The sequence below is a fragment of the Hippocampus comes genome, unplaced genomic scaffold, assembly GCF_001891065.2.
Source record: "Hippocampus comes isolate QL1 unplaced genomic scaffold, H_comes_QL1_v1.1 scaffold38, whole genome shotgun sequence".
In the NCBI taxonomy this organism is placed as follows: domain Eukaryota; kingdom Metazoa; phylum Chordata; class Actinopteri; order Syngnathiformes; family Syngnathidae; genus Hippocampus; species Hippocampus comes.
Genome location: NW_017805716.1, coordinates 10789 through 23525, shown reverse-complemented (window position 1 = coordinate 23525; position 12737 = coordinate 10789). Strand labels below are relative to the sequence as shown.

Sequence of the window (12737 nt, the reverse complement as noted above, 5' to 3'; positions counted from 1 at the left end):
TTGAGCCATGCTGTCACTCGTCCCTAGAGTGGGTATCTCCTGAAGGGTGAAGTGGCCCATCTGTTGCCGCGCTCACAGCCGTCACCTATACCGCAAACACGCACACACACACACACACACACTGTGGAAGCTGACAGGCGCTCTCATCCAGCCAGGTCGCTACCCACCTGATCTTTTTTTCTTTTTTGTGCGAACCTCACCTCCGCAAAGCCGTACACGTCCGCGACCATTTTCCGGGCGCAGATAGTTCGCGTCGCCAATAAAACAGCGCTGCTGTATTTGGAAAGAAAATAAAAGCGGTCGGGGCTTTTGAAAAAAGTCAGCGACGCCGCCATTGTTCCCACGGCAACGCTCACTCTGTCGACTGGCTGCGCTCGGTCGGCCCAGTTAATTTACCAAAGTAGAGCGCTTGTAAAGGTGATGTACAACAAAATCAATTTGTTTATTTCTTTTTTAATAAAACGGCCTGTCCGAGCCGCTTCCGTCACGTCGCACCGAGTTCATAAATCAAAAGAAATGAAGGTTATACAACGACCACAAAAAAAGTGAATTAATTAGTCATTAAAGTTAGCGACATTTGGACTTTTAAGAGGCTTTTCACCTCAAGCACTTTAAATGTTCGGAGAATATTTTACCCATTGATCAGACCGTCGGGCATCGAGAAGTGCTTTAATGTGAACGGTTTCGATTTGAGTAAGCTGGCGACTTTCAGACTCGAGTGGTATTCGCAGACCGGAAATTGGAGTCAAAAATGAATCAAGCATTCCATTCAACCTCCTGCAACTGTTTTTTGTTTTTGTGTGTGTGACACCCCCACTGATTAATTAAACAAATATCCCCCAAAAATGTTGAAAAAGCTTTTCACAGTTGGCTTCGACAGGTAAAATCAGATTTGGAGAACGTCTGAAAACTCACTTGGACTCTCACGTTGTTAAGTTGGCTTCCATTTGAGCGAATCGGGCCTTCATCCAGCTCACTGCAGCCAATTACAAGGAGCTGAAGTGAGAAAAATACCTCCCACCCCATCAAAAAAAAAAGGTGCAATAAACCTGCTTTGCTTTAAAAATAAATTCTTGACACCCTGGACACTTGATTAGGGATACCTCAATGAGGCCATTTCTTTTTTTTTGGTTTGATTGACGCTGTCATTTAAACATTCGCACATTTTAGTGGAGCTCATTATGTTGTACCTAATCAATTGTCTGAGTGCGCATTCAGAATCGGCCCCTCTCGAACGACCTTCCCTTGCCCGCACGCACGCACGCACGCGCATATCCAAGGGCAGTTTGCTGAAAGGGGGTTGCCATGGAGACAAGACCAGGGCAGGAGGGGGAGGGAGGAGATGGATGTGCTAAAAGTGGCGATAGCACAGATTTTTTTTTTCCCTTGCCTTTGTTTTTGTTTTCCAGTGTCTGAACACAATTTTAATTTCGCTATCATTGGCTAGTTAGCGTGATTAGCCCAAGAAAATTAAAATGTTAATTACAATTAGAATTAAAATGTGCTAAAACTAAAGTGAAGACTGACAATCACGGCGCTTGGAAGTAGTTTTCTGGGCATTGATGTGCTGATTGTTAACTCTCGCTAGGTGCTACCTATGTTAGCATCTCCTTGCTAAAATGTAAAACTTAATTGTCGTTTTTGGTCAGAATTTTGAGACGTATAATTTTGGTTCGGTGGAACAGTGGGCAACTGGTTAGCACGCCGGCCTCACAGTGCAGAGGTGCAGGGTTCGATTCCGACTCCGTCGTTCCTGTGTGGCGTTTGCGCGTTCTCCCCGTGGGCCTCCCTGGGTTTTCTCCGGGTACTCCGGGTTCCTCCCACGTTCCAAAAACACACGGTGGCAGGTGAATGGAACAAATCTCGGTATGGTTCCGCTGTTGTGAATTTTCGGTGATTCGTGCGTTCCCCGCAGGAGGACGCCCGCGCCGACGTGGTGGACTGCGTGGTGCGCGACATCCACAACAGCCAGTGCCTGCTCAACGTGGAGTACTCTGGCGCCAGCTGCCCGCACGTCACAATACAGTTCGGCGACACCAAGGACGACGTGGGCCTCGGCCTGGTCAAGGAGGGCCTGGTCATGGTGGACGTGCGCAAGGAGAAGCACCTGCAGAAGATGGTCAGTGTCGCATGCTCACGCTTGACTCTTGTTTCCCCGCAAACGTAGCGTACTGTGAATTTGCCTTTTTTTTTTTTGTGCACTTGCAAACGATCCCCTTGAGTTCTTGAGTGTTGCCGCTTCGATAATGAGCCCATTTGCATCCACGTCATTATTATCACACATCAAAAAAAAGACGAGCTGCAGACATTTTCTCCCAGTGGTGCCATATAGCTCATTGACTGTTCTGGTCATTAAGATAATCCCCACCCCCCTCCTTCCCCCCGCCGGTGGACCCACTCCTGCACATTAAGGTAAAGGAAAAAAAAAATTACATGTTTGCAATTACAGCCGGCGAAGGGCCGCCGACATTAGTCACTCTGCCACTTAGTTAGAAATGTAAACGGGCGAGCTCCCGGAGAAATATGGCCGCAGGCGTCTTAATTGCTCGTAAACGCTCAAACGCACACGGTTATGACTGATGGGTCTGATCGATCCCACGTGTAGTAAAGCGCCTCGCTCAAACCCTTTGCATTATTGTTTCGACCTCTTGACTCTAAAGAGGTGCCCAGAGGATCATGATGTGGTCTGGAGGTAATGAACGCTAGGAAAACCTCTTTCGTCTTCTGTCCCCCCCCAAACAATATTCCGATCCGGCGCGTGCTGTGTTGCCGGCATGCTGACGATCAAGCCGGCCCCGCTCGTAATTCCGCCCTGCTTTGCGGCTCAAAAAAGAAAAATCTGGCTCATTTTGTACACGCGCAACAAAAAAAATGATGCCACTTGAAAGCTTTACATGGAGTACGAGTCAATCCCACAGATGATGTACAACACCCGCTGGCCATCGCTGACTCCCACGAGAGAGGGAGCTAATAAAAAAAAAAAACAAAAACACTGATTAGGTTTGTTTATTTGCTCTGCTTCTGGTGCAGCGGCAAAAATCTGCTGTATTTTCACTGTTAGAGTCAGAACGCATCGGGGGTGTGGGGCAGTTTGTACAGAGACTGCACAGAAAAACAACTCACATGTCTTAATTACATCTATAAATATAAAATAACGGGCCGATAATAACAGAAAAAAAAACAACCCTTTCCTTTCGCTTTTCATGCTACTCAAGTTGATATTCCCCACCCTCTCTCCGGCCCCTCTCGAGACTCATCTCAGGTGACTTTTGTCATTTGTCTCTCGTCTTCGCTCATTACCCGAAGTACGGCAACGCGTCGTAATGTGTCGTGCTAAACATTGCGTAACAGATGGGGCCGGCGTTTTTGCCGCGCTCAAGGTTAACGCCGCTTGTCCGCCATACGGATAAGTACGCCGGACGCCCGGCGAAAGCGAAGGATAAACAGTCCTTTTCTGAAACGACCCGTGCCCTAGTAAGTAGGCTTCATGTTCCTGACGTGCGACCCGGAGGTGTGCGCGCCTCATAAAGCGCGGGATTAACGTATAAATGCCACGCTGTCCTACAAAATCAGGAATCAGCATGTACACTCGATAGCACTCATGTCCCGTACGTGTGATTAGCGTTCACGCACTGTATAGCAGATGCGGCCCGTCCTAATGTAAAGATTAATCTCGCCCGCATCTGGCGCGCGTCATCGTTGCGCACCTGCCGCGGCGGCGCTCCGAGCAGATGGACGCCGTTCCGTTTTTATGTAGCGGTCACACCGTTTGATGCAGCGCGCATTACACCTGCATGTTTTGGTGCATCAGCAGCCCAGTGCCCAACACGCTGCGCCTTATCACACCAGCTGCTTTATACGAGAAGGCTTAGCTCAACTTCTTCAAATGCACTGCGAGGGAAAAAAAAAGTGTCTATCAATCCAGTCTAGGGATGCCGGCGCGTGTGAGCAATTCAGCAAGCCGCGTGTATTGATTGACATGCTAATTTAGCCAACCTAGGGAGCCCCACTCCATTCACTGTGCTGTGTTGGAAGTGAATTAAGAATAAATAAATATTCGCAAATAGGATACATGGGCTGAAAAAGAAAGAAAGGGAGAAAGATCCTTGAATACAAATCTCCTGTCAAACGGTTGAACAAAGCAATCAAAAGTGACACTTTATTTTATTTTTATGTTCTTCTCATTGAAACAATTCTCCAAACTGAGGCCTCTTGACTTTCAAATGCACTCAAAAAAAAATAAATATATGGGTCCGGGTGAGTTATGTCAATGTGTGGAATCAATCTAGCAAGTTAATTAGGTTTGATAGTTTTTGAAGCAACTTTACGATCGATTGACACCATTATTGTGATTATCGCGTAGATTTGGAGCTCCGTTCGGCATCATCATTGATCCACTCAACTGCCAGTGGCAGCTGCTGTTTTTATTTATCAAATTCTATTTCGTTCCTGTAGATTAAATTCAAAGTGTTAGCGCGTATTGATTTTTGTCAGGGGTGTGAGCGCATCGACAGGGGAACGAAAAAAAAAAAACTAGCAGTGACCCAAACTCGATAAGCCAAATGAGAGGAAAAAAAACTTTTTTTACTTTTTTAAATATGTGAAGTCAACTCAGCAACTGGAGTTGTTAAATCTGTCCATCTTTTTTTTTTTTTTTTTTTAAACCCGACCAGAGACAGACATAATGAATCCACTCACTCTGGCAGAGTGGATGTACTGAGCTATCCTTAAATTGTCTTGGCACTGTTGACACCAGACACTGCTAGAATAGAGAGACGCAAGTAGAGCGCTTCAGTCATAGTCATCGTCAGCAACGTTTTAGTCTCGAAATTCAGCACTGGAGATTATAACGAAAGTAAAGCTCAGATAAAGGGAAATTAGACACACAATGGATAGTTAAAAAAAAAGTGCCATTTGTTGGCAAGCCTTCCTGGTGGTTCCCTCGCTAGTCGTAGCACCTGCTGTTTCCGCTAGCATCTGCTTGGTTAAATTTTATTTGTGTGTGGCGTTTTATATGTAATTACTTTTATTGCGAATATCGTACTGCGCAGCCACGCAATTTCTTTTAGATCCTCGTAAACGCCGTGACAAATTCCATCTCTTGACTCCGTTGACCGCTGCGAGCGCAAACAAAAGTTCATTAGCGCTACAAGCTAATGATTCGCTCCTTGCTAATTGCGAATCCAATACAAAGACGCAGTGGTCCTTCTGTCAATTATGGTCAATCATGTGGAACTAAAGGGCCCCGGTGCATTGACCGGGGGAGATTCCAAAGTGAACACATACATACAGACATCGATTTTACTAAGAGAAGTCATCCAAATGTGTGAATATGTCTATTAAGAACTCTTGATAGTTGGCATAGCATTAGCAAGATGCGCTTTGGGAAATGTCACATATTCACACTCAGCCCCCACGTTTCGCTATCTGTGTAAATAGCTTTGAGGGGGCCCAGACATGGCGTCCCACACCCATCCTCGCTCCTCCCGCCATATTGTCCGACTCCCGATTTTGTCGTCGCCGTCGTTCTTTGAGTCCCCGGCATATCGCGGAGGTCCTGGCAACGGCCGTACTGCACTAATGGCCCGTGGCAGGACGCAATGACAGAGCGGGGAGAGTGATGGTGGTGGTGGGAAGTGTTCGGCGCATGTGTGGAATCCATACAGGAAATGAGAGGAAAAGGGGGTGCGCGTACGCCAGGATGCCTCCAGGGATCCCGCGTTCCATTAATCACAGCTAGAATGTGCTGCTTGTCACATGGGAATCGGGATATTTTTATAAGGCAGGCTGGCTCTCCCCGAATGAATTAAGTGAACTTAAGTATATATATATTTTTCATTTCTCAGAAACATGGTCTGGATTTTTCAATTTTTGCTTTTAATTGAGTACGATACTTTATTTGGCGTCCATCGGTTTACCTGTTAGTTTTCTTTGCGTTCTGACTTCTGACATTGTGTTCTTCAGTTGACATGAAAACTGTATTTCAAATCTAGGGAACTTTGTCAAACCGCTTTGGTTTTCGCCCTCTTTTCTCGGGTTCCTTTTATCCAAATTAATTTCCTTCTCCCTTCCCCCCAAACTGGCCCTAAGCTTGTAGCGTCTAGCGCCACCTGTTACTTCGCCATGCACTGAACCGCCTTATTGACCATCATCTAGTGAAAAACTCGTGCACTTTGAGTTAAATTCGAGGTTTATGTGGATCATGGCCGCCGCCGCCGCCCCTCCCGACCGACACACAGCCCACCATGTCATCTATAAATGGCTTTTAGCTGTTTCCGGAACACCAATTGACAGGCTTTCAGGTCGCTGCCCTCGCTGTTCAACCTCAGTGCCTGTCACAGCCCATCAAGACCAGTCCCCCACCCCCACCCCCACCATTCCGTCACCAAACACGCATGCACGCGCGCACACACACACACAAACACACACGCACCGTGCGTCATGGATGTCGGCCAGCATGACCGCTTTCTACCAATGGCTCAATACCTAATTTACAATCCCGAGTTAGTGATGGGAGGGGGGGGCTTTTAATGGACATTTTCTGCTTGCCTGCTATTGACTGCACACTCACACATAGACACACACACATAGTCCCACTCTGTCCCCAAAGACCCTTGGTCACACATGACTGTGGGATGCACGTCTAGAAGTGAAACATATAGCAGATGTCAAAACTTTGTCTGTTGACTGAGTTGTTACTGAAGGTGCATCGGTATGCATGCACACGAAAACCAGGATCAAATAGGACAAGTTATATGACAGAAAAACGAAGGTAAAAGGGGGGGGGTGTGGGTGGAGCACTTCAACTTGTACTTCATGTGCAAACATTTTATGCAAATGACCCCCAGGTTATACTTTGGGCACTTGTGGTGTACAGCTTCTTCTATTTTTATGACTTCGTAGAGGAAAAAAAGGTTTTAAAAAATGGGCACAGCGGCATGTAAAATGCCTGCCTTCCATATTTGTGTGTTTTTATTTTCACAGTGCCCTTGAGGTGGGGGACTAGTCTCGAATGTTCCCTCTCATATGCCCCTCCCCCTTCGTGTGAGCACATGCTGGTGGGCTTGTCATGGCACATTCCCAGCAGAGCGCCTGATCCCCACCAACAGCCTCGCTGGGAGGAACAGCGAGGCCCCGTCAGGGCACCTCAAACACTACAGTTAAAAAAAAAACAAAAAACAACAACAACCCAATGTTGCTTATGATGTAAAATGGCAGCCCTGGTACGTCCCTCTATTAAAATGGAGGTTCGAACACATTGCTGTGGTCAGCTGATATCAAAGTATTCGCCCGAGGAGGCTTCTTCGCTGCCCAAAATCCCTGCCGCAGGCCTCGCACGATTAATGCGGCTGCCTTGGTGACTGACAGGCCTCTCCCAGGGAGCGCCGACAACAAACCACCTCCAAGCCATTTCATCTACAGCCCTTGTCAGTCGGACACCAACAACAATCGAGAGCGAAAAAGAAAAAAAAAAAAGGAAAGGGAGATAGCAGCGGCGGCGGGGTTTAGTTTTATTTGGTTGGTTGGAGATCGACTGCTCATGTCTGGCAGCCAGAGCTTCTGATCATCATCGCCGTTAATGAGCGAGGCCCGACATGCGACATTGTTCCCGTCACGGCCGAGTGGCTTCTCAGCGCCGCGACTTTGATTAGTCACTGGCAAAATCTGCTTTCGCATAGTGTTTTTCTTTTCGCTGTGATGTTTTTCAAGCAGGCCCGGGCGAATCCTACGCACCAGATCGCACGCAACCTGTCAGAAAGCCGCCGCCGATTTGTCACTCATCGGAACGCCACCTGGACAACGGCGCGCATCGGCCAGCCAGATTGGCGAAACAGCTAGCTTGGCGCGCACTCTCTCTCTCTCGCTTTCCCCTTCGTGATTGCCGCAATCTCTCACTCGCCTTGCAGGAACGATCGCACCTTCGGCAGGTAGTTCCAAGTGGCCAAAACTAAGACGTTTTTCCTGACACTTGTAGAGACGCTGAAGAAATTAAAAGCTAGGGCTCTTTAGCAAAGTCACAAAAGAGCACTTCCATGAACGTTCCCCGCGTACGTCGTTTCCAGATGAGCCCTTCTTTTCGCACCTCTTCGTCAATTTTGCCTGCTTTTGAAACAAACGCCTTGAAAGCAAAAAAAAGGGGTCCGCCGCGGGATTCTCTGAGCTGTCGGCATACCGCAAGGCCATCCTTGACGTCGGCGGATGGGACCGCCGAGTAAGACGGCGGCGGGATCATCAGCGCTTATTGTGCTTGCATGGCTCTTTTCTTTTACGGCGACATCTGGCCCCGCTGACGCCTCCCTTCCGCCCCCCCCCCCAACCCCAAATCTCTTTTACTCCGCTTTGACGGATGACTCGCGCAGCCGGTGTGGCACTCGAGTCCGAGTACAAGAGCGCCAGATGTTACCGCCGTGTCGAGCGTACAAGCGCCGATGCCGGCGCATCTGCTGCTATAATAAGACACACGACGCCTCCATTAAGCGGGAGGAGGAATTCTGTCATTTGTGGGGTTAGTTTGTCCAATCGGGTCTTCTCACTCTGCAAGTATGTCCTCACAACAAACAAACAAACAAACAAGTTGAGTCTGCCTTCATTCTTGACTTAAGAAATGAAGAAAGATTGGAAGACTTTTTTTTTGTTTGTTTGTTTGTTTGTTTTGTTTTTTGTGTGTGTGGGTGGAGCACAATGGCAAATCTGGACGCCTCGCAGAACTGTTTTCCATCTTACGTGACACAAAGTACAACAAACCGTAGTCGTGTTAAGTGTTGTTCTCTGCAAGTATGCCTCGTCGTGATGAAGGACACGTCTGCTCAAAGGCTAACTCGCTAACCCCCCACTGCCCCCCACCCTCCACCCTTTATTTTTCCTCCCTATTACTCATGAGCGCTTCATTGAGCGAGGCTAAAAGGCTGCTCTAGCAGAAGCAGTCAATATGCTCCACACTGCTTCATCTTCTTTATCTTCGTCTTTTCTTCCCGCTCTTACAAACAATTCCTTTCACGCTAAACGGTTGCGGCGGCGGCGGCAGCACGGGAACGCCGCGCTCCCGCCGCGCACGTAATTAGAAATATTCCGAGAGCTTTTGTGTACATGCAGGAGTTATTTAAAAAAAAAGGGGGGGGGTTGAATTAAATGTTTGTATTTTGTCGTGATCCTTTGAAGGCACCTCGGGCTCTGTTAGCGTCGCTAACGGCAACTGGGTCCCTCGTGAAAGGTGCGGTCGGAGATAACGGCTAATGTTCTAATGCGAGAATTTAATCGCATGTGATGCTTGATCGTATCATCAATCAAACGCGACACCTCCGGACTTCGGAATGGGACAATCTCTCTTGTATGTGCTGAAGTCTTGATTACGATGGACTTGTCATCATCGATTGGGCCAACGAACGGTGCCCATTTTGCCAATCGGAATTTTTGGAAAACCCCCACGTGATGCATTTTCTTTTGTCCTCCCGCAGGTAAAGGAATACCTGAACAGTCAAGAATCCGCCAAGAGTGCCAGGGTGAGTCTGGCCTGCTTGCTTGCATCTACTTTTAGAGTTGTGCTAACACTAACATGCTACTGCTAAGTACTGTCACCGATAGAAACTTATGGGTTGGCATACATGTTAAAAAAAAACATAATTCACAATATTTCATTCATAGGCGTCCAACCGTATTATTTGTATTCCTTTGAAATAAAACGGTCATGAAAAAATTACAGCATTACTACTCGAATAACCAGAAACGATATACTTTTGCCGATTTTTTTTATTTGATGATACCATGAAATAATTATGCATATACATTTATGATATATCAAAGTAAAAATGTTAAATGCCCTTGCAAGAGACTACTACTCGCTTCGAACACGCTGCCGTTTTGTGTTCTTTGGTTCATTTCCAAATTAAAGTCTCACTGCCGCCTCCTCCTGGCGCTATTCCGTCGCCTGGCGCTAGACGGAGGCGGGGCGCTCGCCCACTTTGCTTTGGGGTTGCCGCCTAGCGTGGCGGGGGAGCGCTAGACTATGTCGGGAGGGGGAATTAAAAAAAAAAAAAAGACATGCATGCTACAAATGGCTCATTGATTCCTCCTCTAATAACTGGCGCTAATTAGCGCAGGCGCTAATTAGCTATGAATCACAACGTTAACAGCCAAGCAGGTTCTGGCAGCCCGAAAAGACACATCCGACCAAAAAAAAAAAAAAAAATGGAACGTGCACACAAAGAAACACTACTAGCTTGCGCCTCTCCAAATTCTTAGCGAAAATGTCATTCGGTGTTGTGTGTGAAATGGTCAAATGAAAGTGAACTTTTTGTTGTTTTTCACCAGCTCAACATTTGGCGCTACGGAGACTTCCGCGCTGACGACGCTGACGAATTCGGCTACCGGCGCTAATGTCAACGCGGGGGAAAATAATTTTCACGCACAAAGAAAAAAAAAAAAAAAAAACACCAACAAAAACAACCATCCAATAAATGCCATTCCAAAGACCAACTTGGACACGTGGGGGTGGGAGGAGGCAACTGTGGTGGGAGAGTGTGACTGACTGGACAGAAAAAAAAAAAAAAAAAAACAACAAAAAACACCCCAAAAGCGCTCACTCTTCCTTTTTAAATTGTGAACATCATGGCAAAAAAAAAAAAAGAGGCTCGTGCTTTTTCCGCTCACTTCCTGCGCAATTTGATAATTCCTCGGCTTTTGAGCGACGGCCTCTCCTCCAATCATTCTTCTTCAAGGATAAATGTTCCTTTTTGTATTATTATTTTTATTTTATTTTTTTTGTGGGGGGGCGATTACTGAAACTTTGCTTCCCTAATCAACCTCTCCGTGTCGGTGAATTTAGCGACGAAAAAAAAAAGGGACAAAAAGGGCGACTTTGTTTTGTCTTGGGAGTGTAAATGGTGTGCACCGTTGAAGTTTTGTCGTCGAAAAGTCTCGCGCCATGTGGCGGCGGCGTTCTCCCGTCTTCTCTCTTCGTCTGTAAAGTTTCCATTACGTAGCGACGTCGGCGGGCTAGCCATCTTTTCTGTCTCACATTTATCTCCTCACTTCTATTGAAAAAGCTCAATAAAATCAACAAAGTGACCCCTTTCCTCTTCTTTTGATGTTTTTTTTTTTACCCCTTTTATTTTAAAAAGCGATTGCTTGTAAATCTAGCGGCGCAGCAGTATAAACACCGTGAATAATCATTACAGGCCCCAAAAAAAAAAAAAAACGCGGCGGCACTCATAAACATTTAATACGAGCCCTCGTAGAAGTAAATGCGCCGTTTCACGTGAAATGCCGTGATGACGACGGCGACGACGAGCGGCCGTGCTAAACGCACCAATCAGGCTCACTGGCCGTCAATTTTATGTGAAGCACTACATCAGCGACGGGCTGCCTCCCCCCCAGCCCTCCACATGGCATGTTTACAACCGTTTGGCTTTAAAAATAGCTCCCAAATAAAAGCAAGATAGCGCAGCCTCATCGGAACACTCAGCAAGGTAACAGTCACTTATAATACAATTAATAAACCCGTCCGTCTGCACCAAATGGAACATTGGTTCCGAGCATCGACAAAAATGATTCATGAAGCCGGGCGTCGTGTCAACGCGGGCCACCCTCCCGCGCGTGCGCAGGTACGTCAAATAAAAACAAGCTATGTCTGGCGTTAGCGCCCCCTCCCTGACGCAATGTTTCTTTTCCTTCCAGGTGCCACCGAGAGATGCCCAAATTGGACGCCGATCTCATGTGCAAGTTGGGGTGAGAAATCTTGACCTACTGATTTTTAATGAGCTAGCAACGTAGATTGACTGCATCGCTCAGCCTCCTGTTCTTCTGCCCCTCACATTTGCCCAGCTCGTCGTTGCCAGGCAGAATTCATAGCGCTCAATTATAAACTGTTAAAAAAAAAAAGAACATAACAGTGAATCATCTTCATGTTTTTTTTTTAAGTTTTGCGACAAGAGTCATAAAGACCAAACCAAGTGTAACTGTGAAAAGACAAATTGAATTTCACACTTTCTCCCACTCTGTGCGAGACACCCACTCCCTTCAAACATTCCCTTCATTTAATGCACTTTTGCAATTTAACTTAAAGCAACAGTGGGGGCGGGGGGGGGGGGATGTCTCTCTGGTCAACATCTTCGAAAGAAAGCAAAGCAAGAAAACGGAATTCAAATTGACTTAATGTGCAATCAAAAGCCGGTCCCTTTAAATGGACAGTGGCAACATGGACGCCGCCCAACTTTCACACCGTCATTTAGCGCCGTGCACCCCATTTTCAGCCACTTAACGTGACATTCCAACACCCGGTGTAATAAGCCTTCATTGTACAAATTGACTTTTGACAAGGCGAATGGCGAGGAGCTGAAAGTAGCGGGCTGGTTAGCGCGCGGTGCGTTGAATGGAAACAGGAGGGCCTCGGCGATGATGGCGGTCGCGAGGAAATTTCCACGGAGACTGGGCAAAAAGTTACGTTTGCCATCGGTGGAATCCTTTAAACATAGAAAGTTACAGCAGCCACGACATCGTCCGCAGTCACTGCTTTGAATTGTCAATCGCCATGGCGACAGGTGCACGTTGGCATGAGCGCGTGACCCACCCCTTTGCGGCTTGTCTTGTTTCCCCGGCAACCCACACAGATATATTAAATTAATGATTAAGTGTTTTTTTTTTTTGTGTGGGTGTGTGTATGTACTCGAGTCGCAGAAGAATCAATGAAACACAAATGCAGCAACGCCCTCGCTGAGTTTGATCTAGCCGCCATTTGCCGC

The 12737-nt window shown here is 47.0% G+C and overlaps 1 protein-coding gene across 2 annotated transcripts in view; it reads left to right on the top strand.

Moving 5' to 3' along the window:
* snd1 (staphylococcal nuclease and tudor domain containing 1) overlaps window positions 1–11071 on the top strand; it is an 83868-nt gene extending 72797 nt beyond the window's left edge. The window contains exons 22-24 of one of the 2 annotated variants that reach the window (XM_019883197.1): window positions 1916–2119; window positions 9456–9500; window positions 10309–11071. In XM_019883197.1, coding sequence (XP_019738756.1) covers window positions 1916–2119; window positions 9456–9500; window positions 10309–10374 — 315 coding nt within the window. In that variant the 3' untranslated portion in view covers window positions 10375–11071. Of the gene's footprint in view, window positions 1–1915; window positions 2120–2412; window positions 2827–9455; window positions 9501–10308 lie in introns of those variants that run through there. The other variant, XM_019883198.1, reaches the window with a different exon arrangement.
* Window positions 11072–12737: the final 1666 nt, after the last annotated feature.